Source organism: Barbus barbus (assembly GCF_936440315.1).
Source record: "Barbus barbus genome assembly, chromosome: 14".
Lineage (NCBI taxonomy): Eukaryota > Metazoa > Chordata > Actinopteri > Cypriniformes > Cyprinidae > Barbus > Barbus barbus.
The window spans coordinates 13,094,936-13,117,757 of record NC_136742.1 but is presented as its reverse complement, the minus strand read 5'-3'; the positions used below and the strand labels follow the sequence as shown (position 1 = coordinate 13,117,757).

The following is a 22,822-nucleotide window of genomic DNA, read 5'->3' as shown; positions in this document are numbered from 1 at the left end:
AAAGTGTTTATGCATTAGTCAGAATGCAGAACCGTGAAATATTGATGTCAAACATCCTAAGCTGGTTGGCTGGTTTTAGCTAGTCTCCCAGCCTGGCCAAGCTGGTTTTACCTGTTGGTCAGCTGGGCTCCCAGTCTGACCAGCTAAAGAAGTGGTCAAAACCCCTCTAAAACCAGTCTGCAAACCAGCTATGACCAGCTTACCCTTATTATCATGCGAGTTCAGGGCCATACACACCAAGGGCAATAATCATAATTATAAAGTATTATTGATCTTTGTAATTATTTTAAATAGTATGCCACAGAGGAGTGATATTGTTGGAATCACTTTCAGAATTTTTTTTTTTTTTCAGCTGATTAATGATACAAACATTAAGCAGAATCAGAATCTGACTTTAATGAGCTCAAGTATTTAAAGCGGCAGATGGCATCACAGCAGTATGTGCTTATAATAAACAAAAACATCACGATCCATTGGTAGTTATCATTATAGATCTTCTAGTTATCCTTCTTGATGTCAACAGGTACTTGCGTCAGTCATATCTTTTTCCTGCCATTCACACGTCCTCTCCCATGGCCCCACAGGATAGTAAAATGTCCATCAGACGTGCAAGTGAGAACAGGAACTAGTAGGTGACCTGGGTACTTTTTGCTTACTGTTTTTTTTCTTCATCCAGCACGTTAATTGAACTACAACTGGCTTTGACACTGTACATGTTTCTAAAGAACAGAGGTGTTGCTAAAAACATCTGATTATAGGCACAAAGCTGAGTCGGAAATATAATTACGTTTCCGAGCACATGACTGTCCAACAAGTCATATTTACAAATAAATAACCAACTTGGAGGTACGAGTTTCCGCAATAGTTCACCCAAGAATGAAAGTTCTGTCATTAATTACTCACCGTCATGTCGTTCCAAACCCGTAAGACCTTTGTTCATCTTCAGAACACAAATTAAGATACTTTTGATGAAATCTGAGAGCTTCCTGACCCTAGACGGCAAGAGTACAACCATCACGGTACTTTCAACACAGAAGAGATTGTAGAATAAAATCTTTATTTCTATTTTCTTTGCACACAAAAAGTATTCCCGTAGCTTCATAACATTACGGTTGAACCACTGATGTCACAAAGACTATTTTAATGATGTCTTTACTACCTTTCTGGGCCTTGAACATGTCAGTTGCGCAGCTGTCTATGGAGGATCAGAAAGCCTTCGGATTTCATTTTGGAATGACATGAGGATGAGTAATTAATGACAGAATTTTCATTTCTGGGTGAACTTGAATTGTGACTGCACAATAGATTTCAATAGTTTAATGTTAGCATGTAACGTGTATGCAACTTCAGAAGCAATGTGCTAGTGACTCATTCTAACACTCAAAAATAAAAATCACTTGTAATTACCTACAGGTGTGACAATGTAAATTGACAACTGGGTGAACAAATCTGAGAAAATCTTTTTGGTAAACAGATTTAAGTCACAGATTAATCAAAATAAAGTCTTTCATAAAGTGTTTCATGTAATGTATACGCTTTTAAACACATTGTGCTTAAAAATCTCTCTTTGCTACATTCACTGACTTTCCTAAGCCTGTATTGGCATGTGAGGCTGTGTACCTCTGAATAGCATGCGCTCGCACTCTCTGAGGGGACTGTGAATGCTGCAGGCATATCAATATTTAGCTCCCAGCTTCTCATTCATGATTATTCAGAGGTAATGGAATATTTCAGAATCCTGTACCTCAGGCAAGCACACAGAGTATTTAAGGTTCTGAGGCGAGGCATACATTAAAATCGGCTCTTTTTGAGAACTTCCATTCACCTTACAAAAGCAAAAGGCATGTATGACAGTTGAGGAAGACTGGCAATGCTAATGAACAGAGGTAAACTCTAGAATTATGGCATTGTTGGTTACCCTATATTTAATCTCGGTTTAAATCATTTAAGAGTGATGATCGGTCAGCAGCTAATCATGAGAGACATCCTGCCCCTGATCTGTTGATTTTGGCCCTTGTTATCTTGATCTTGTTGCACAAGAGTTCTTGAGGCAATCTATTGTCCTGCTTCTTTCAGCTTTGGTACCTCTGGCTGTTTGTACTTTCTACTGGTCCACTCTAGTTCTTGTGTCATGATCTGATTGGTTGGTCAGTCTCAAACTGATTTTGGTTGATTTGAGCTCTGAGGAAAAATCCTGGTTTAATTGGTCAGAATTGTTCTCTCGGCCAATGCCTCACTGTGATTGGTGGATTTGGATGCCTAAGGCTCTATATGAGTGATTGGTTAGTAGTGTTTTGTACAGGGCATCCACTGCCCCGGAGCTTATACGCAGACCTCGGTCCAATCTCAAAACAACTAGTGCAGCAAAGGTTCAGCATGATTGTATCAGCAGAAAAAGGTCATTTGCAAGGAGAATTTTTTTTTAAATATTGGGAATTTGGACGACATACACAACTGTGCAGGTCAAATATACAAGATCCACACACTGTGTTGCTGCTAATAGTGTTTAATTTATTCCTTTGTGCTTAGTTACTCGTCAGTATATATACACAGTTTATTCAGTCATCAAAACAAGGATAGGAACACAGAACTATAACAAAAACTATTTCATTTTGAACAATGGTAAAGTCTTATGTAACTTAAAGAACTTTTCCAAACACAGCACATACCTCAAAAGTTGTGTGTTTGTGTGGTTATCTAGCCTAGAAATGATCTATACAGCATGAGAGTGTGTCTGAATGTGGGGTCTTGCTCCATGCAGAAGGTCAGATCTCTCAAAGTCACTCGAATTGGTGCTCGAGTAGCAAACTGCCCACATGAACCTAACAACTGGGCAGACAGACAGACGCAAAGAATAAGTTTTTTGAGCCACATGGACCTAAATGGTTTTTCTCTTATGAAATCAGTTTAGAAATAATTAATGATAAAACAATAGCACCTGCTTAATATCATCGCAAAATCATAGTGAAAAAGAAGTACACTTTAGTATACTTATACTGATATTACTTTAGTATACTTGTGCGTACGTTAGTTGCAAATAAATGAAAATGTATTATAGTTTAAATTTCATTAATAAAAGTTATTTAAGACCATGTGAACCGGAAGTTGCTGGCGACTTTATTTCAGTATGGTGACATATTTCCACCTGAAACAGAATATTGAGTAGAGGGCGGGGTTTTATTTGGAGGGGCGTGGTTAAGAAAATTCTGCCCAAGTGCTCAAACTGACATCACCAGAGCAGGAGTGCCATTCCGGAGTGGAAGCAAATGATCAGATTTTGATTAAAGATTACTAAGACAATTTTTTTCAGATGACTAACTTGCACGGATCAATTGTTCACATTAAGACTAACAATGTGCACTAACAAAATAAATATTGTACATTTTGATTTCATGCGGACTTCAAACAAAATCTTTAGTGCGCTTTTCTGACCCACTTAAGTAGAACAGGGATAATTCACCTTCAGTTGCTGGTCCCCATTGACTTCTATAGTACTGAGAAAAAAAACACTTAAAATTACTTACTAAAAATTATAATCAAATTTAAAATGTTAACTCTCTCTATATATCTATGTGTACCGAATATCACTACAGTTAAAAATGTAAGTAATTTACATGTGCCTTAGTCAAAAAAAATTACAACACTACCATTTCAATTCAAGTTTTATTTTAAATCAAAGTGCACTGTTTAAAAGTGGAATTAAGTGTCTTCTGTTAAAAGGTGTGTAAAACTAATTTACGTACACTTAAGTGGCTTTTTATTTAAATAATGACAGTACAGTTGAAATTACAGGTTTTTTTAGGGTGCTTTCACATTTGTTCCATTGTCTGGACTGAACCCGAGTTCGGTTGCTTCCCCTCCCCCACACTAGACTTGTGTCATGTTTTATTTGGGTCAGAACAACGGTTAGTTTGCGTTAAGCCAGCAGCTTTTTACCCCATTGCTTAGTAAAGACGGTGCAGGAGAAGGCAGCAAAATGCATAACATTTCTCTCTTCACTTTTATATATTTATATTTTTAAACGGTCTGTTTTGTTTTCAAAGCTTCAGTACATAACGGCACTAACGTCTGTCTTATGAATGTACTGCAAATGCTCTAAAGCATAGGTCTTCAACCCTGTTCCTGGGGACCCACTGTCCTGCAGAGTTTTGTTACAACCCTAATTAAACACTCCTGAAGCACCTAATCAAGCTCCTCAAGATTGCTTGAAAATACAAAGGCAGGTGTGCTGAAGCAGGTTGGAAATAAACTTTGAAGGACAGTGGGTCCCCAGGAGCAGGGTTGAAGACCTCTGCTCTAAAGGATGCTGAAGGCAAGCAGAAATGAGATATACAGCTCTCTGCTTGCAGCGCGTCAGTCACGCTTGTCAGGAAAGTGAGTGAAACGCACGTAATCACATTTTTATAAAAAAATATGTAATTAATAGCGGTTCACTTCTGTTATTTGGTACGATTGCATTCAACTCAGAAATGAACTGTACCCCAGGCCACCTTTTTTTGGCAGACTCTGGTACGGTTCGCAGGTGCGCACCCGAGTACGGAAAAACAGCGTTCACATCATCCAAACATATCTAACTCTGGTGTCAATCGATTTCAAGTACGCACCAAAAGTGCTAGTGTGAAAGCACCCTTAAATATACTCTGAAGTACACTACTCATGCACAATCAAGGGGAACTAAAAAGAGTTAATTATCCTTTTGAGAAATAATTAAATCGATCAGAATAAACCAGAACTTTAATTCTGGAACAAGAAACAGTATTATAAAGAGAGATTTAGGCATATACATATAGAACAAATAAATGGACAAATAAATGCTGCTGCAGATAATTTAACTTAGGAAACCCAAAGTTGGTGTCTTTTAACCTCCGTTCTTTTCCTGCCAACTGCACTGGCTCTTTATAGAGATGCTTATTCTACTACAGAGATGAAACCTCAAAATGAGGCAAACACTAAACTTCCCTAGGCAGAGGCGTTTTTTCTAAAAGGCCTGTGTAATTTAAGCACAAAAACTCAAAACCATCTTTTCACTTATTAGCACTCCTAACTGCCTAAAGGAAAAACCATTCACAAATGTAAAAACTAATTAAACTAAACTAACATAAAATCCTCTGGTCTTTTCTTGTCCTTTTTTCTCATATATTTTATAAAATCACTAACAATACCACCCGGTATATTACAGATAAAGTTAAGTCCTTCCCCTTTAGGCATAAACAGTACATTACCATCAAACGTTTGAGGTCGGTAAGATTTTGAGACTGTTTTTGAAAGAAGTCCCTTACGCTCACCAAGGCTGCATTTATTTGATCAAAAATACAGCAATATTGTGAAATATAATTACAATTTGAAATAACCATTTTATGTTGAAATCCATTTTAAAATGTAATTTATTCCTGTGATGGCAAAGCTGAATTTTCAGCATCATTACTCCAGTCTTCAGTGTCACATGATCCTTCAGAAATCATTCTAATATGCCGATTTGGCATTTTTAATATTAACATTTCTCTTATTATCAATGTTGAAAACCGTAGTGCTGATTAATGCTATTGTGTAAACAATTATACATTTTATTTCAGGAACTTCTGATGAGCAAAGTACAAAAGAACCACATTATAAATGTCTTCACTGTCATTTTTGCTGAATAAAAGTACGAACCTCTTAAAAGAATCTTACGGACTCAAAATCTCTGAACGGCAGATTATCAACCGATTTTATATCATGAAAAAGTCAAAGAGATTGATGTGTTTGGTTGACAGCTAGTGGTGGCCTCAATATACCAATTCCCTTTCTAGGGGAAAGGAAAGGGATGAGAAAGGGAAGTGGTGTGTGGCCAAGTATGGTGACCCATACTCAGAATTTGTGCTCTGAATTTAACCCATCCAAGTGTATACACAGTAGTGAACATACACCCGGAGCAGTGGGCAGCCAATGCTGCGGAGCCGGGGGAGCAGTTGGGGGTTTGGTGCCTTGCTCAAGGGTCTCACCTCAGGCGTGGTTTTGAGGGTGGAGAGAGTATTGGTTATTCACTCCCCCACCTACAATCCCTGCCGGACCTGAGACTCGAACATTATATTTAAGTGATAAGAGCAAATGCGTAATTTCATACAGCCACACAGGAAGACTTACACATGCACTTAATAAAAACCAAAACAGCTTGTCTAAATACAGACAGAAATATAAAAATGACCAAATACTCTGTACTGCAGACTGTTTATATGTGTGATTGATATTGAACACATATGTAAACATTTCCTGCAAGTAAATGAAGTATTAAGACAGTATACAAGAAAACTCTGAACAGAGGTGACTGTATAGACATGTGCGGGTACCTGGTTGGCCCCTGAGCTGGGAGCCTCCAGAGGTTTCCTCTTACGTGGTCCCAGGGCTGCCAGCGCTGCCAAATTTGCATCTCTGTGCTCCATCTGTGCCAATTCCAACTGCTGCATCTAAACAAGGGGGGAAAAAAAGAGAATGTGCACTTGACAGGCACTCAAAAATAAAATCAATATTTCCATTGCCTCATCCAAATCCACGTGGAATGTTTGTAAAAAAAACGGAAAGCTGTTATTGGTGATGAATCTTTCATTTTAGCACTATTGATTTTACTGATAGACTATGACAAAGAACCCAAGTCGGAGGCTTGTGCAAAAACACACAAACATGTTACGTGCTCTCTAACACACGACTAGATGAGCGTTACCTTGTAAACAGACACACAACTCATCCAGAGGGCTTTCATTACATTCTGTTCCCTGTTTAGCCGCAGGCTTCAATTCCAGACCCAGTATTAGACTCAATTAAAATGAGCCCCCAATTAGAGAGCCTTGTCTCCAGGGTATGTGTATGTATGTGTGTAGATTTGTCTATGTGGGGCACAAATGGGACTTTATGAAGAGTATTGATCGTCCTCATTGCTATACAAGGGAGCAGAAGGAATGAAAAACAGGTTGTGGAGGAGGGACGTATATGTATTTTTATTAACACCAACACACAGAAATCCTTCTACCTCTTTGGCTCGCTGTTTCAGACGCTGTTGCTCTGGATCTTCGCCGTTTGTGCGACTCTACATGCAAATAGAGGGGGAAAAAAACAGTACATTTTAAACGGAGACTGATTCCTGGTGTTTTTCTCCTCTTTTGTTGTGTCTGCTAGTTACCCGGGCAATGCGAAGCAGGGCTTCTCGCTCCTCTTCCTCCTTCCTCTGTTTCTCCAGTCTTTCCAGTTGCTCCAGGAACTTCAGCTGAGAGCGCGTGTCATTGGTCTGACTGTAACGCCAATCATCCTTATCACAGGAAATACACACCACAGAAATCAGAGTACGACAAGACAAATTTGAGACTGTGGTACACGTTGGTTTATACAAGTCAACATGAAACCGCATTACCTACCCATTTTACATCTATATTGCAGTGTAATTCCGGGAAAAACAATAGTTGTCTAAAACAATAACTGCAACAATTTAAAAGCCTTAAAAAAAGTATGTTCTATATGAATGTGTGTAATATGAATTTTATCTGGATGCACAACATTATCATGTTGTCACAGTCATGTGACTTGAGGTATCAGTTGTGTCGCTTCAATATTCACAATTCCTCTCCCATGGCCTCATGGGATAGTTGTGTCCATTTGATGTGCACTTTGGAATCTTAGTGGAGGTAGTAGGTCATAATTTTACATACTGTTCTGTGTACTACATAAAAGTGAAGCAAGCATATTAAGATCAAGCCGTAGCATAGATTTGACTATTTTGTGGTGCTGATTCCAAAAGGGCCATCACACTTTGTGCAATTCCTAGCACTTTTTCTTTCGACAACCATTTGTAAGGTAAAGAAGTCTTTTATTATTCCTTTAAAGGGGTCATATGATGTGATTTCATGCGTTTTCCTTTCTCTTTGGAGTGTTACAAGCTGTTCATGCATAGATAAGACCCCTAAAGTTGCAAAGACTAAAGTCTCAAACCCAAAGAGATATTCTTTATCAAATTTAAGACTTGTCCACGCCCTCCTAAAACAGCTCATTTAAACACGCCCCTACGTCTACATCACTGTGTGGGAAGATTTGCATAAATGTATACGCAAAGATGGAGGGCATGATTTTTATTCTCGCTGTATTGTTGCTGCCGCCGGCGCCATGTCCTGGAGACGCTGTGTTTGGCTTTCAAAAGAGGATACAACTAGAAATCAGTGGTTAAGTTACAACACTGTTCCAGAACAGTTCAACCCAAATATTAGAGAGTGAGCAGCGCATTTTATGGAGGACTGTTTCCTGAACCTGGGAGAGTAGCCTACAATGCCAGCTGTGCACAATGGCTGTTTCTATAAAGTGGGGCAATTCCAACTTTGCAAGGACAGTCTGGGGCTTCTGACTCACAGCCTGTAAGTATGTTTTCATATTTAAAGAATTTGCCACTGACTATTCAGACACGAGTTTTGAGCAATGTAGAGTAGTGCTTGTTTGTCGTTTCTCCGATCACAAATGCAGACATGGCAATGTTTAGGCAGTGTGATGCGTAAAAAGACAGCATAAGTCATTATAATCAGTAATTATGTCCCCACTGGATGCAACAAATGCCTAATTTATAATGGGTTTTATTGTTTTTGTCTCGTCGCACCATCACACGGCACCACAATACGGTAAGGGGTGTAACATTTCCATCATACACTTGAGGTATTCGGCCAATAACCACGCACTGGATAGCTGGTCAATCAGAGCATACCTCGCTTCTCAGAACGATGAGCTTTGTAAAAATCGACGCGTTTCAGAAAGGTGGAGCATAGAGGAGCAACAATAATGTATAGTATGTGGAAAATAATGTGTTTTTTGAACCTTAAACCACAAACATATTGCATTACACCAAATAATGTTCTTTTTAGCAACGTCGTATGATCTTCCTCTGAGACAGGTTAACAACAATTTTTTCAATTCTTACATGTAAGAAATTTTAAATATACGTTTGAAAATTTTGACTGCTTTTGTTATTTTGATAAGTGCATTAAAGCTGATAAATACCCTCATTTAAAAAAAAAAAAAAAAAAACCCTGTACATTATGGAAAGTTTCTAATGAAATACTTTTAATGCAGCATCATCAAATTAGGTAGTACTTGGCTTCTTTTTTTTTTTTTTAAGATACAGGGCTATGGTATTATTCCTGCCCATGCAGCCTAGGTGATGTCTTAAATGAACAGCATCTAACAAGTTGTTCTAGAAAGATCGATATAATATCAAATTGCACTGATCAATGCTGCATGATAAGGATCAATTCTGGTATCTTCTCTGAACCCAAAGTTTTGGTCCCACATCACATCAGGTGTTTTTAACTATTAATACACGTCAAAGTAATTTTAGGTACAGTGTACCACTTGTGTTATTGTTGAGTTACAGAACACTTTTGCTGCTATTTAGGTGGGACATGGTTAAGGTTAGGGACAGGTTAGGTAGTATGATTAGGTTTAAGGTGTGAGGTAGAGTCAACAGTGTAATTGCAGATATAAGAAATTGGTTACACTTCATTTCAATAGTCCACTTTAGACATTCTACTACCTATAAGTAACTTTGTAACTACATGTCAACTAATTCTCATTAATTTGCAACTACATGTCTACTAACTCTCAGTAGGGTAGGTTTAGGGTTAGTAGAATAAGTTGACATGCAAAGTTTCCCATATTCGGTATGTTGTGGACCCATCAAAATAAAGTGTTAGAAGATATTAAGCAGACAGTCTACTAATATTCTAATGACTGCTAGTTGACGTAGTTGCAAAATTACTTACTATTAGTAGAATGTCTAAAGTGGACTATCAAAATAAAGTGTTACCAAGAAATTAATTAGAAATGTGATTACAGAAAGGTACTATATAAAAGCACAATGTAAAAATGTGAATGTACACAATGATGCACTGTATCAAATGATTAATGTAAGTACACAATAGTTAAAACCACTATATTAAGTGGGTCAACATTTTAGGAAACAAGCTTTACTAAGAAATTCTGAAAATTTTCTATTTACTCTATTTTGTCTACTGTGTTTTATAGGCAAGGATACCTTATAAGAAATCTGTCGATGTTGTGCCACAACAGTTATCTTCTCCAGCAGGTCCCGAAGCCTCTCTTGTGTCGCCAGAGAGAGCAGTTCAAGAACATCAGGACAGACCTCTGTGATACTCAAAGATCCGCCTATGCACACACAATCACACGTTTAGTTGTCCTAGCATGGGAAAAGCACTCACTCTACTCTGATTTTATCTGAATGTTATCAATGACAAGATTAATAATTAATTTAAAAAGCTCATTCGGAACTTGTGGATCAATCCAGAATTGCAGAGAAAGAATAAAGATAAACCCGTGAATAATTATTTTCACACACCCAACTGAAGTAATTTATATATTTCAGAACTGTATTTAAAACATTCCTAAACCTCATTCGATACAAGAAATGTCAACAGAACCCAATTTCAATTTTAAAGTAAATTTACAAGCAGTGTTGCAATATTTAAAGGGGCAATTAAAATGTGCTGTGGTAAAATGTTAAATGAAGTTGAGATAATTCACTCTTATTTGTAGCTGAACGCATAATCAAATTAGCTTAAATGTATTAACCTGTCAGATGTGGGACATGGGTACAAATTTGTGAATGGCACATTCAAGTTCAGTGGGCACAGATTGTGTGTGGGCCTGATAATCACGGTGTTCTTCAAGAATCGCATGAATCCCCCTCTAATAAAGCATTTGTACAGACCTATTTACTGCCTGACAGAAATGGAGATTGTGTAAAATTAGAGGCAAATGTATTCATCGAGCTGGAATCCAGCAATTTTGTTGTTTTCCTCTGCTGTTTACATTGTATTCACATTTCCATAATGTCAGACATGCTTTGTTCCTGTTGGTCTGTTACGCTTGCCGAGTAGACAGACATCTGCAAACACTCCAATTCCATCTCATTTCTGCCCTTTCTGCTGATGCGGACCGAGTTCCTGCAAGGCCAAGCCTGTCTCTTTCATTTCCACATTCTCTCTTTTCGTCTCCTCCTCCTCTGCACGACTCCCCCTACCTCCTGGCTATCTCCCTCTCTCCCTCCCTTTCTCTCCCTTGTTCCGATGCTTTTTTGATCAGTGCAGCAGAGTGGATTCCTGCTACTCTGGCAACTTTGTGTGGCTCGGCAGTCATTAGCATACTGATTAAGCAGAACAGGCTCGTCAGAGATACTACTGATCAAAGACAGAGACTGCACTCGTGTGTCACAACACAGCGCAACATATGCCCAAAAAAAACACAGACAGGATGCATGCCGTAGAGGCAGAGCTGAGGGAGGCGAACAGACTTTGACAAACAGAGACGGAGGGAAATGCAATATCACTTTGAGTAAAGATACGCTGATGTACAAAAAAAGCTGTTAATTCTATAGCTGAGGTCAGTGAAACATGAAGACAGCATTCAGGAATGTAATCGGAATATCAAGTTACTAATTAGCAACTAATCGCAGTTCATGAAAAGTAATTTAAGATTTTTTTTGTGTTACATTTTCTCACTCTTAGACACTCTTTACTCTAAACTGGAAGTGCGCTGCCTGGCATTTGTTTTACATTCAAAGTCCTATTTTTTCCAAACAGCTGGTTTGGCATTCTTAGCAGGTTTAAGCCAGTCTTAGCCGATTTAAGATGGGCTATTCTGTCAGATTGGACAAGCTGGTGCTCAGTTGGTTTAGCTGGTCTGCAAGCTTTTCCCTAAGGCTGACCAGACGAAAAAATATCAAAAACCTCTCTAAAAACGCTGTTAACGTTAATCTTTTTTCTTGAGAAGTGCATTTATTCAGTCGCAGAACATCTTTACGAGCACATCAAACGGGAGACATTTCAGACGCGTACTTCACTTCAGCGGCAAGCACGAGTCAAACGAGCGCGGAAACTGTACTTTGCTACAGGTGCCAGCGCGTGCATAGCCTGTATCATTTCATATCAAATCACGAAAGAAACTACGAGCATGCAATGTCGTGATCAGTTAAGTCATGAAGTTATCAAAAAGGCGATTAAAGCTGCCATAATGCATGCATGCAATATGTTATATATGAGTAGCCTACATTAAGAACATATCTCTGAAATGGTTTTCAAAACTGTCCTGGAGCAACCTAGCACAGTCTCCCTCATCTAACACACTCGATTCAACTCGTCAGCTCATTAGAAGAGACTGAAATGGGTCCGATCTGTAATGGGTCAGAAAAAGTAAAGAGATTTGAGAGAAAATACGATGCGTGTCAGATCCACGTCACGTTCAGCAGCAGCTCTTAAAGAAATAGCAGCCAAAACAACTAATAACCAGCTGCTGTGATGTCTGTTCATCAAGAACAAAAGAAAAAAAAAAAGAGGAAATCAATAACTTATTTCATCTGTATTTAGTTTAGAATTTAGTGTTTGATAACTTTATTCAATATCTGTATATTTCTGCTTGGGGGCACAGGTAGATAAATATGACATTTATTATAATGGGTTTATGTGAAGATTGTTTTAAAGTTCACTTAAATTAGAAGTTATTTTTAAAGTCTAATAAATGTTCAAATGGATAGCTCTTAATTATAATGTAATGTTGAATGGCTATAGTCAATGGTTAAATATTAGGGGGAAACATTTTTATAGGGAAATCAGTATTAATTGGTATCAGTGATACTTCAGTCATAAAAATAAAGATCCAATTAAACAAATATAAAAAATGTACTGTCTTTATGTAGTTTGTACATTAATTTGAAGATTGAATGTGAAATTATTGCAATATAAAAGCATATTTAAAAACTTTAATGTTAGATGGGATTAATCGCGATTCATTTCAGAAAAATGTGTGATTAATTAGTTAATTCTTTTTAATCGATTGACAGCATATATGTTTTTATAAAAAAAAATTTTACACAAAAAATCTGAGAAAATAAATAAGCGGGTTAGGTGAAGTTACCGATCTGCAGCACTCGTGACTGAAGGGCTGATGGCAATAAAAAGGGCTCCTCTTGACAGGAGCGGATCACTGATCCCACAAGCTCGGAGCCAGAGGCCAAAATACGAGCATTCTCCTCACTCAGGTTCACTCCGGCCATGGAGGCCACATCATTAATGTCGTCGTCATCTCTAAATGAAAGTCTGTCAAGAAAACGAAAGGACAGGATTTCACTTTTTTGTCTTAAAATGACTATGCTAATAGAATAGCTCATCTAGACATCTTAATCTATAGCGACATTGACTGCCTTCTATTCACATTCATCCTATAAAGAACCAATATGCACATTCACCCGCTGTGCAGCAGCGAATGGCCGCAAGTCAGAGCTATTACCGGAAAGAGCCCGAGGTGCTGTCCTTGAAGCCGTGTGCCTGCGCTGGAAGGGGCGGCTGGGAAAAATGTGTTTTAGATGCCTGAAGGATGGACTGCCGCGCAACAGCACCTGTGGGGACAGAATAAAAATACAGATATTTTTATCAGCCTGAAATGAATTGGGACACTTGGAGGTGAAAGAAGCACAAAAGTAATAAAAGCTCACCTAGTCTTTCAGTGTATTGAGCTTTGATCAAAACAACGTTCATGTAACCCACATATATGAGCAATATCACACAAATATGAGCAATACCACACGAGTAGCAGTGCGATATGGCTGTGTATCAGCTGATATGGAACTGATATACAGCCATATTTGCACAGCTACAAGTGTGATATTGCGTTTATACAACAGATCGACAGCACATTTACACAAGCGTGTAAATTAAAAAAAAAGACAATAGAGTGTCTTTAAAAACACTCTTTTGTATGAAACCATTTCCTTCCGCCACAGGTTCAGGTCTCAGTTTGACAGTTTAACAGCTGAGGGAGCAAAAAAAAAAAAAAAAAAAAAATCTAAATATTGAGAAAATTGCCTTTAAAGTTGTCCATATGACTAATCAAAAATAGTGTTATATTTATGGTAGGAAATTTACAAAATATCTTCATGGAACATGATCTTTACTTGATATCCTAATGATTTTTGCCACAAAAAAAAAAAAAAAAAAGATCATTTTTACCCATACAATATATTGTTGGCTATTGCTACAAATATCCCTGTGCTACTTATGACAGGTTTTGTGGTTCAGGGTCACAAATAGGCACTGGATACTATGCCACATCTGTTTTGCAAATAAGCTATTATTACATCTTCAACTGGGCCTGCATTTACCTAATACGTATTTAAAAGATGTGCGATCCACCAGCATTGCCTCTGCGAGCGACTGGTAGATTGCAACCAACCTATTGGGCACCCCTGATGTAGAGAATTATGAGAGAGAGAGAGATGGACTGAGCAAGTGTTATTACCGGCAATATTTATAAAATTATATTGGATTTGGGCATCTGCCATTACACTCACTGTGAGTAGTATTTCGAGCGGATTGATACAAACGGTGAGATGGTTGGAGTTCTGTTCTGAGAACAAAACTGTCACTAGAATATCACACTGCTGGAAAAGGCTCTCAGCCAATCAGATTCGAGGACTAGAAAGAACTGCTGCATAAATATATATTGCGGTTTCATTGATCAGCAGTTTAATTGTAGGACCTACGTGCTGAGGTCAGAATTATATGACACCTTGGTAAAATATGAGCAAAGAAGGCCATGATAAATTCTTTCATTCAGAGAGAAAAAAAAAAAAGTGGGGGGGGAAATTACATTATAAAATAAATGTTTTTTTTCTCCAATATATGTTGGTCAGTTATTAGCACCCCTAGAAATTTTTATGAATAAAATATGTAAATGACCAGCTATGACCTTTTTCACAGGAGTACAAATATGAGGTTACACAAAGGCCACATTCCTTTAATTATCCATCACTATGAGTAAAATCGAAGAATAGAGTTCGGATGAGCTGCACCAGATTGTTGAACTTTACAAAACAGAAAGTGGCTGTGAGAAAATAGCTCAAGCATTGAAAATTCCCATTTTCACCATCAGGGCAATAATTAAGACGATCCAATCAACTGCAGATCTGCCTGGAAGAAGAAATGTGCCTATATCATCCTAATGCACGGTGAGGTGTAAAGTTTGAATTGACAAAATTGTAGGAATTAGTTGAGTTTCGGTGTCAGAAAGCCTCAAAGAACATATGAAACAGCACCAACATCAGCACAAATTGTTTGGGAGGGTTTCAAGAAAACAAATATTCAGTTATATTCAGCATATTCAGTTGCCAGATGCTAATGGAACTTCAAACTGGGCCTGGAACTGTTTTAACTGCATTTTTTGATCAAATAAACACAGCCCTGATGAACATAAGGGACTTATTTCAAAAACATTGAACTGACTTCAAACTTTTGAAGGGTGAAACTCTAGCTTATACCTGCTGGGTGAACATTGGTTTGAATGAGCATCTGTTTAGTTTGAGTTTGGTTCTGTGCAGGTAAGCCCGTCTGAGCTGATGTCAAAGACTGTTTGACGATTACTCCTTTAGGTTGCTGGATCACCTGACAAGGTAAAAACAAAATCAATACGAAGACAGCATTCCTAAATAAATACAGCGAAGATGCAAAAATTATGCATATGAAAATATTCAAAGAAGGTATGCTGGGTTTAGTCCACCTCAAGGACATTGTAGAAACCATTTTAGACAGGAGCACTTTCTGCAAGCCCTCAGAGCACTTTTTCTGATTCTGAAGTAATCAAAACCTCTAAAGTCTATTCAGGTATATGGGAAATGAGCTTCTGTATTTCAGTGGAAATCCATCAAGACGTCCAATAAAATGGTGATATTAGATTACAGAAAAACAAATCATGACATTATTTGAATATGATAACATGACATTCCTGGTAAGAAATGGGGTAAGACTCATGCATCTTAGTCTCTAGTGTAAAACTAATTTGGCTCTGCTTGGGCTTGTGGGATACTGGTGGTTTTAAGTGAATTAGCCTGTACACCGTGGGCGGTGGTGAGTTAACCGGGAAATGAAGACAAAGCGAAGAGAGGCTGTCATAAAAATGAACCAGTGTGCTGGGAAGGAGGCAGTGTGAAATTATAGTGTTTCACACTCACACAAACACACACACAGACAGTCTACTATTACATAAAACATCAAAACAGTGTATTCAGGATCCCCAAACACACATACCTGAATTCCAGACACCATATGGTATTCTAACCATTGATAGAGAAATCATACCAGCAGATTAACATTAAAACAATGCACATCCAGAGTTGTTTCCATGGTGAAAACACCACCACTGAATGATCGTTTGTTTTCCTTATTATCAAATTACTCTTCCGTTGTTTCATATAGGCAAACCCCTGAAATCATCATGATAAATTACATTGCTGGGACTAAAAAATGGGCCGGGGTTTACCAGCTGAGCCGTTCTGGTTGGCTGGTTGGGTTTGAGGGAGGAGCTGACGGACACAGTGGACTTCTGGTTTGCAGCCTTGGTCGGTGCTGAATCTGAGGGCTTGAGTTGGTCGCACTGCTGAATGAAGAGCTGCGAGTTTGGGGTGAGCTGACGGACAGCTGGCAGGCTCCTCTGAAAGAATTAATACATCAGCATCTCATCTCATCTCATACCAAAGAGGTCGTGTCTCATTCATACAGTACATGAGCTATGAAGGTCTGATAATAGATTTCATCTTAAAATCAGGTCAACAATAAGGTCAGTACACTCATATATACCCATATGACTTTGTTGAAGTTGCTGGTAATATCTAAATTAATTTTAACTGCATTCACCTTCAGGAAAGGCACTAGATATGGCTGAGGGGATGATTTGAGCTCCATGTAAAGTTTTTCAGTAAACTCCTCTGCCTCTAGTTTCCCATCCTACATGTAGAGAAGAAAACAAAAGCCCTTTAGAACACAATGTATTGTAATATATTGATTTTAAAAGCAGCAAGTGACATCTTACCAGCAGGCCTTTGACAAGAGCTTTGACATTCTGAGCCATGTTGGCCGAGCGAGTGCCGCTCGATGCTAGCTTCATAAGAGTGACCAGAAAGTTTTTACACTTCTTCACATTCTCCAAGGTCTCCTGATGATAAAGAAAATTAAACATTATCAGTTTTGTGATGCACATAGTGAAAATATAAAAAGAAAAATATTGGTATCTGCTAATATTGGATATTTAATCTTAAATATCAAAATGTACTTTTGGATTTTTAGCAAATACACATTTTTCATACTGTACATTATAAAGTTGTGATGCCTTAATTCACTTTTAAAACAACTGAATAAAAGCTTGTGGTTTTTATTTTTTTTAGATTATTTAGACCAGAAAATAATTTAATAAAGTTATAATTAAATTTTAATATCTGCCATTTATCAGACATAACATGAAAACAATAATCTGCTTTTCCATATTAGCCAAATAAAATAAAAAAACTTATTTTCATAAAGTAAACAGAGGAATAACTTGTATTGTTATTGATGCACACTGACTGAACTGAAGCAACTAATTTGATTATCCGTATTCCGTAACTTTTTGTTAATCCCCTTTTTGTCGTGTGCATATCAAATGTTACCTCAGACTTTTGAAGAATCTTTATTTGTTCTTCTCTCAATCACCATATTATTGCAATGCACTATATGTTCTGCCCCATGCTTAAAACTACAGAGCTTTGATCAGAAAACTGAGCATTTAAACATCTAATATCAAAGGCATATTAATGGGAGATATAGTGACAACTGTTATTTATAAGCTTTTTCTGCAAGGAATATACTATATTGTTATTAAAATATCACAAATTTACATTACAAGAAATCAGAATTTCAGCTTACTTTTTGTTAGAGCCTTGCATGGGCCTTAAATATAGGCCCTTGCCTGAGACGCTCAGGCCCTAGCCGAGCCCTTGTCCGACAGCTTATCAGAATTATCTTTTTCCCCTTCTCCCAAAACAGCTTATACCACTCTTTTAGCAATTAAAATAGTTGTTTTGTAAGTCGCCAGCGCGATCACTTATAACAGTGGAAACAACTTAAAATACACCGTAATGTTTTGCTCATAAGAGTAATACATTATTCGGAACTGTAAAGGCCCCGATATATTTCAAACGAAATCGAAGAACGAACTGATATGACATCATTTCTAACAAAATCAGGCCGATACGAAGTTCGTTTTGGCTCCTAAACACTTTTGAGCAACCATTGGCCAGTGGCGATTACACAATCGGTGGGTGTGTTCTGGAGCTCCATTTTTTTGACACACAATTTTTTTATTCCCGGTTCATTTCTCATTCAACAAAGGTCAAGCAGGGGAACAACATCTCCCAGTCACTAGCAACATAAATACACTGTGAATAGCTGAACTGCCACAAATACATCCGCACCTGTACAATTGCTCGCAGGGAGACTTTAAAGATTCAGAGAAAGCATTTAATTTCTAGAAAGAAATTGCAATGAAGCTTGGTGCCAACGACCTGGAGTTATGCAAAAAGCGACGTAGAGAAATGCGTCAGATGCAAGTTTTCCAAAGCCATGAAAAGAATGAAAGGAAAGAGTAAAGATATAAAGGTAGCAAGTACCAAATACGTGTTTCAAATAAATGTTACACCATACTGCTACTGCTGCTGTTCTTTCAATAAATGAATTTAAAAGGTATACAATAAATGAATTGCCAAAAGAACATACAATAATAAACCTTTGTTCTTATCAAATCATGACACCATATAAATATAAAAATGTGTAATTTATCCAGTTTAATAAAAGACCTAGATACAGCATCATTGCATCGTTGTTGTGTTTAGGGCGTCGCGACACATGTTTACATTAATCTACACCCCACCTCCAGCAGCGCGGGGTGTTGGAATGTCCGAAAACAGTATACCGTCGCTCTTGTCTCAGCCTCAGACGTCACTCCCACGGAACGTTGGCTGAACGTCTGATGCATATAGCACACAAAAGTGGAAACACTTCAGGAGCTTCGAAGTCGTCCTCTGATTTGTTGAATTATACAGGATTTCCGGGAGACATGTCGCATTTTTTAACGTTCTGCCTGGAAACAAAGATGCTGTGATGCCAAACCCCCTCACGAAAGAAGAAAGCCGTTGTGTTTACAACGGACGACGAGCGCTTATCAGGGTCAACTAAACGATGGATTTTCAAAAGTATGTGAAATATTTAAAGTTCGCGGCATAGAATCTTTTAAATACGTCCCGAGAGATTTACACACCGGTCTGCTATTGTGGTGACATTTCCACGCCCCGAAACGTGACGCTGAACGAAACTGTGATTGGTTGTTTGACATGTCGCTCAAACGGCCTCATGGGCGGGCCTTGGCCAATGAAAGCTACCATACATTCCAGACATTCAGCCGTCAGTCTGAAGGTCTGGCTACGCGAGACTACCATCGCTCAGTCTTTTCGAACTTCTTTTTGCCCCCAAACAAAGAACGAAAATGAACTTCGTTTGAAGTATATCAGGCCTTCAAGGGTCTACTTTTATTTGTGTGCACTCACAATACCAATGCGCTTTCTGCCATCTCGGTCTTGAAAAGGAGCAGTTCACAAAAAATGAATCGAAACTCAGCGAATACTTGCCTCACAGACCTGATATGTATAGCTATAGAAAGTTTTAAATTACTACTTTAACGAAATAATTCAAATCGAAAACAAAAACTCTTTCATTAAAAAAAATATTCTCTTATATCATACTATATGAACCATAAAAGCCTGATGTACCACATATCACTCATGAGACATTTATTTCAGATTTTAAAAAAAAAGTCTGTTAAAAATAAAAGATTTTTCTGATGTTATGTGTGACCCTGGACCACAAAATCAGTCTTAAGTCGCTGGGGTATACAGGTATTTGTAGAAACAGCAAAAATAGCAAAAATACATTGCATGGGTCAAAATTATCGATTTTTATTTTATGCCAAAAATCATTAGGATATTAAGTAAAGATCATGTTCCATGAAGATATTATTTAGGACATGTCTTACCCTAAATATATAAAAACTTAATTTTTGATAAGTAATATGCATTGCTAAGAACTTCATTTAGACAATTTTAAAGGTGATTTTCTCAATATTTCGATTTTTTCAGATTCCAGATTTTCAAATAGTTGTATCTCGGCCAAATATTGTCTGATGCTAACAAACCATACATCAATGGAAAGATTATTTATTCAGCTTTTAGATGATGTATAAAACTCAATTTTGAAAAATTGACACTTAAGACTGGTTTTGTGGTCCAGGGTCACATATCATATGTCAGGCTTTCCAGTATTAGTGTTTGTGTACCCGTACACACATAATTTGTAACAAACTTACAGCTGTAACAGTGACTGGGGTTGATGATGTGTTTGTGCTGGATCTGGCTGGTACATTAGGAGACACCATACGTGGGGCATTACCCTGGGTGGAGAGAGCACCTTTGCCCACAGACTGCAGAGAAAATGAAGCATAGACATGATTAGGTAGATCAATGCGACACAGAATGACCTACATTTCTATTTAAATCACTGAGGGAAAGCTAACAATGCATTTCAGTCAACATCTTGCCCTGAAGTCAGAGTATGAATCATTATTTTTGTTTTGTTGTTTGGATCAATAATTGATGCAGCCAAAGTGAGTAATACCTTTACAGCAGAGGTATTAATTATGGTAGTTGCAGTGACAGAATTAGTCCTCTGGTTAAAGGTCCCCGGTGTGCTGCTGTTTGGAGTCATTTGACTGGCTTTGATAACAGGCCCCATGGTAGAGCTGGGCTTTCTGATGGCTGCCCCTATAACACCGGCTGGTTTAATGATGGTAGCTCCTGTTGTACATGATGGCGTGAAAATAGCAGTCCCTGTAGCGGTGGGTGGTTTCTGAACAGCAGTCCCTGTAGTGGGGTTAAGTTTAATATTGGTAGTAGCTGATGTACTGGAAGGTGGGAAAGAAACTCTGATGATTGGTGTAGTGGTTACAGTTGCCTGTTAAAAAAGATATATGAAATAAATTGGTGCATTTCCATAAACCAAATGCTTGTAAGATATCTTATAGGATGGCTTTTCAAGCTTTTGGTAATGTCAGTGACTGCCAAATACGGATAACTTCCTTTGTGAGAGAAGGCTGCTTCATGTTTTGCATGATGCGTTTATATTGTGGCAAAGAGTAAGCATCAAAGACTGTACGTTTTTCCAACATAATTAGCTCTTTTCAAAATTAGCCTATTTTCCCCACAAGATTTAAAAGAAAAAGAATTGGCTTTTTCTCTCACGATTCTGACTTTTTTTTTCTCTGTATTCTGACTTCTAATTGTTCGCAATTGCTTTGCCACATATGGAAAAATGAAAAAAGGTAATTGCTACTTCTCTCACAATTCTGGCCTTTTTTCTTGCAATTTCAAAAACTGCTTAACTGCATATGCATAAAACAAGAAAATTGTTCACTGACTCAATTTTGTCCCTCTGGTGAGACTGGGGCTCAAAGACCATAATCTGAATATTGTTTATTTCACTAGATTTTTGTTTCTATTCCCAGCATTAAAAATAAGTGACCAAAATAACACACCTGTGAGGATGGGGGTCTAACTATAGCAGAGGCATTGGCACTGGCTGGTTTTGGCAGCATTCCCTGAGCCTGAGCCAGCGCCTGCTGAGATACCAACATCAACTGCCCGCTGTCACTGCGGATTAACACCATTCCTTCAGAGGCAGGGGAGAGAGAGCAAGACATCGCCAAGACTGATAAGTAGGCTTGATGGTTAAGTAAAATATTACAGTTAGAATACACAAATAGACCAAGAAATGAGACGGTGGATCTTGAATCCACACGTAAAGCTCACCTTGTGGGACCTGGAAGTTGGCAGGCAGCTGCAGTGGCACAGTTTGAGGGGTGCGTTTCATTGGTACACTTTGTGATGGGGTGGAAATCCTTGGCAATGTCACGACTGCCCCTTTGGCCGTGGTCAGTGTGGTGACCCTGGGCTGGCTTATGGCCGCGGAGCTTACTGAGACCCTTCCAGGCTGAGGAGCCAGTGCCAAACTGGTGGCCCCTAGTCCCTGAACACTAGACGTCACCACCCTGGCCCCTACAACCACTGGTGTGGTGGATCTGATCTGTGCAGGGCCTGCTATGACCTTTGGAGCAGCTTCAGATGAGGCTGAACTGGAGCTCATAACTGTTACAGGCCGCAGACTAGCAGAGTTTGATGAAGCAGTCTCTGTCTTTGGTTTGGGCTGCTGTCCTTCCCCATTAGGAGAAGCTAAATCTGGTTTGATGTTCTCAGAGGTGTTATCATTAGCGTTTGAGGCTGACGCCTCTTTTTTCTTATCTAATACGGTTTGTGAAGTTTCCAATGACTCCTCAATGTTGCTCTTTTGCGCGTCGTTGTTGTTTTCTTCGTTTTCTGTTGGTGCGTGAGACTGATCCTTGTCTAATTTATCTGAACCCGATGTTTCCGACATTATTTATTGTACTTTGACGATGTATTAAACACAGATCGAATAATTTGGTAGAGAGGATAAACCTGAAACCATCTATATGGTCGAATAATCAATTGTACAAATACGCAGGCGACACGACGGATATACAACGTCCGCCATTTTAACAGTTGGACTTTTTTTTATTCATTCGAATCATTTGAGTTCATCAACACGATTCATAGGTTCGTTCATAGAGTCTTTCTGTACGTTACACAGTGACGCCAGCAGGTGTGCGTGATTGAGTCAGTGAATCACTCAAACCAACTCGTTAAAAGCATCGAGCCGTTCATGACGGTTATGATGGTTTGTTCAGTGCCTTTCCGGATCTCGCTTAGATTCAAACATTTTAATTGACTCGTTCAGTCAAAGGCGTATTGGTCGAATAGATCCAGCCGATAAAATGCTAAATTGAATACTATTTGGTTTTGATAGTCAATTATTGAAAT

The 22,822-nt window shown here is 38.3% G+C and overlaps 1 protein-coding gene across 1 annotated transcript; it reads right to left on the bottom strand.

Annotated features, from left to right (window-relative positions):
* Positions 1-355: 355 nt before the first annotated feature.
* On the bottom strand, positions 356-22,531 carry LOC306879882 (transcription initiation factor TFIID subunit 4-like). Its single transcript, XM_079433110.1, has 15 exons — positions 21,737-22,531; positions 21,463-21,596; positions 20,547-20,882; positions 20,239-20,352; positions 16,879-17,001; positions 16,704-16,793; positions 16,330-16,500; positions 15,332-15,455; positions 13,306-13,414; positions 12,934-13,115; positions 10,040-10,170; positions 7,154-7,279; positions 7,004-7,060; positions 6,327-6,443; positions 356-2,829 (listed from the first exon to the last, which is right to left on the bottom strand). Exons 1-15 carry the CDS (start codon positions 22,356-22,358, stop codon positions 2,698-2,700), a joined length of 2,568 nt encoding a protein of 855 aa, XP_079289236.1. The 5' UTR covers positions 22,359-22,531; the 3' UTR covers positions 356-2,697.
* Between the last annotated feature and the right edge of the window lie 291 nt (positions 22,532-22,822).

Coding starts and splice junctions, on each gene's coding strand:
- LOC306879882 (XM_079433110.1), bottom strand. CDS start 22,358: ATGTCGGAAACATCGGGTTCAGATAAATTAGACAAGGATCAGTCTCAC. Junction 6,444..7,003: donor TGAAACAGCGAGCCAAAGAG/GTAGAAGGATTT, acceptor CCCCTTGTTTAG/ATGCAGCAGTTGGAATTGGC. Junction 2,830..6,326: donor CCAGCTCAGGGGCCAACCAG/GTACCCGCACAT, acceptor CTGTCTGCCCAG/TTGTTAGGTTCATGTGGGCA.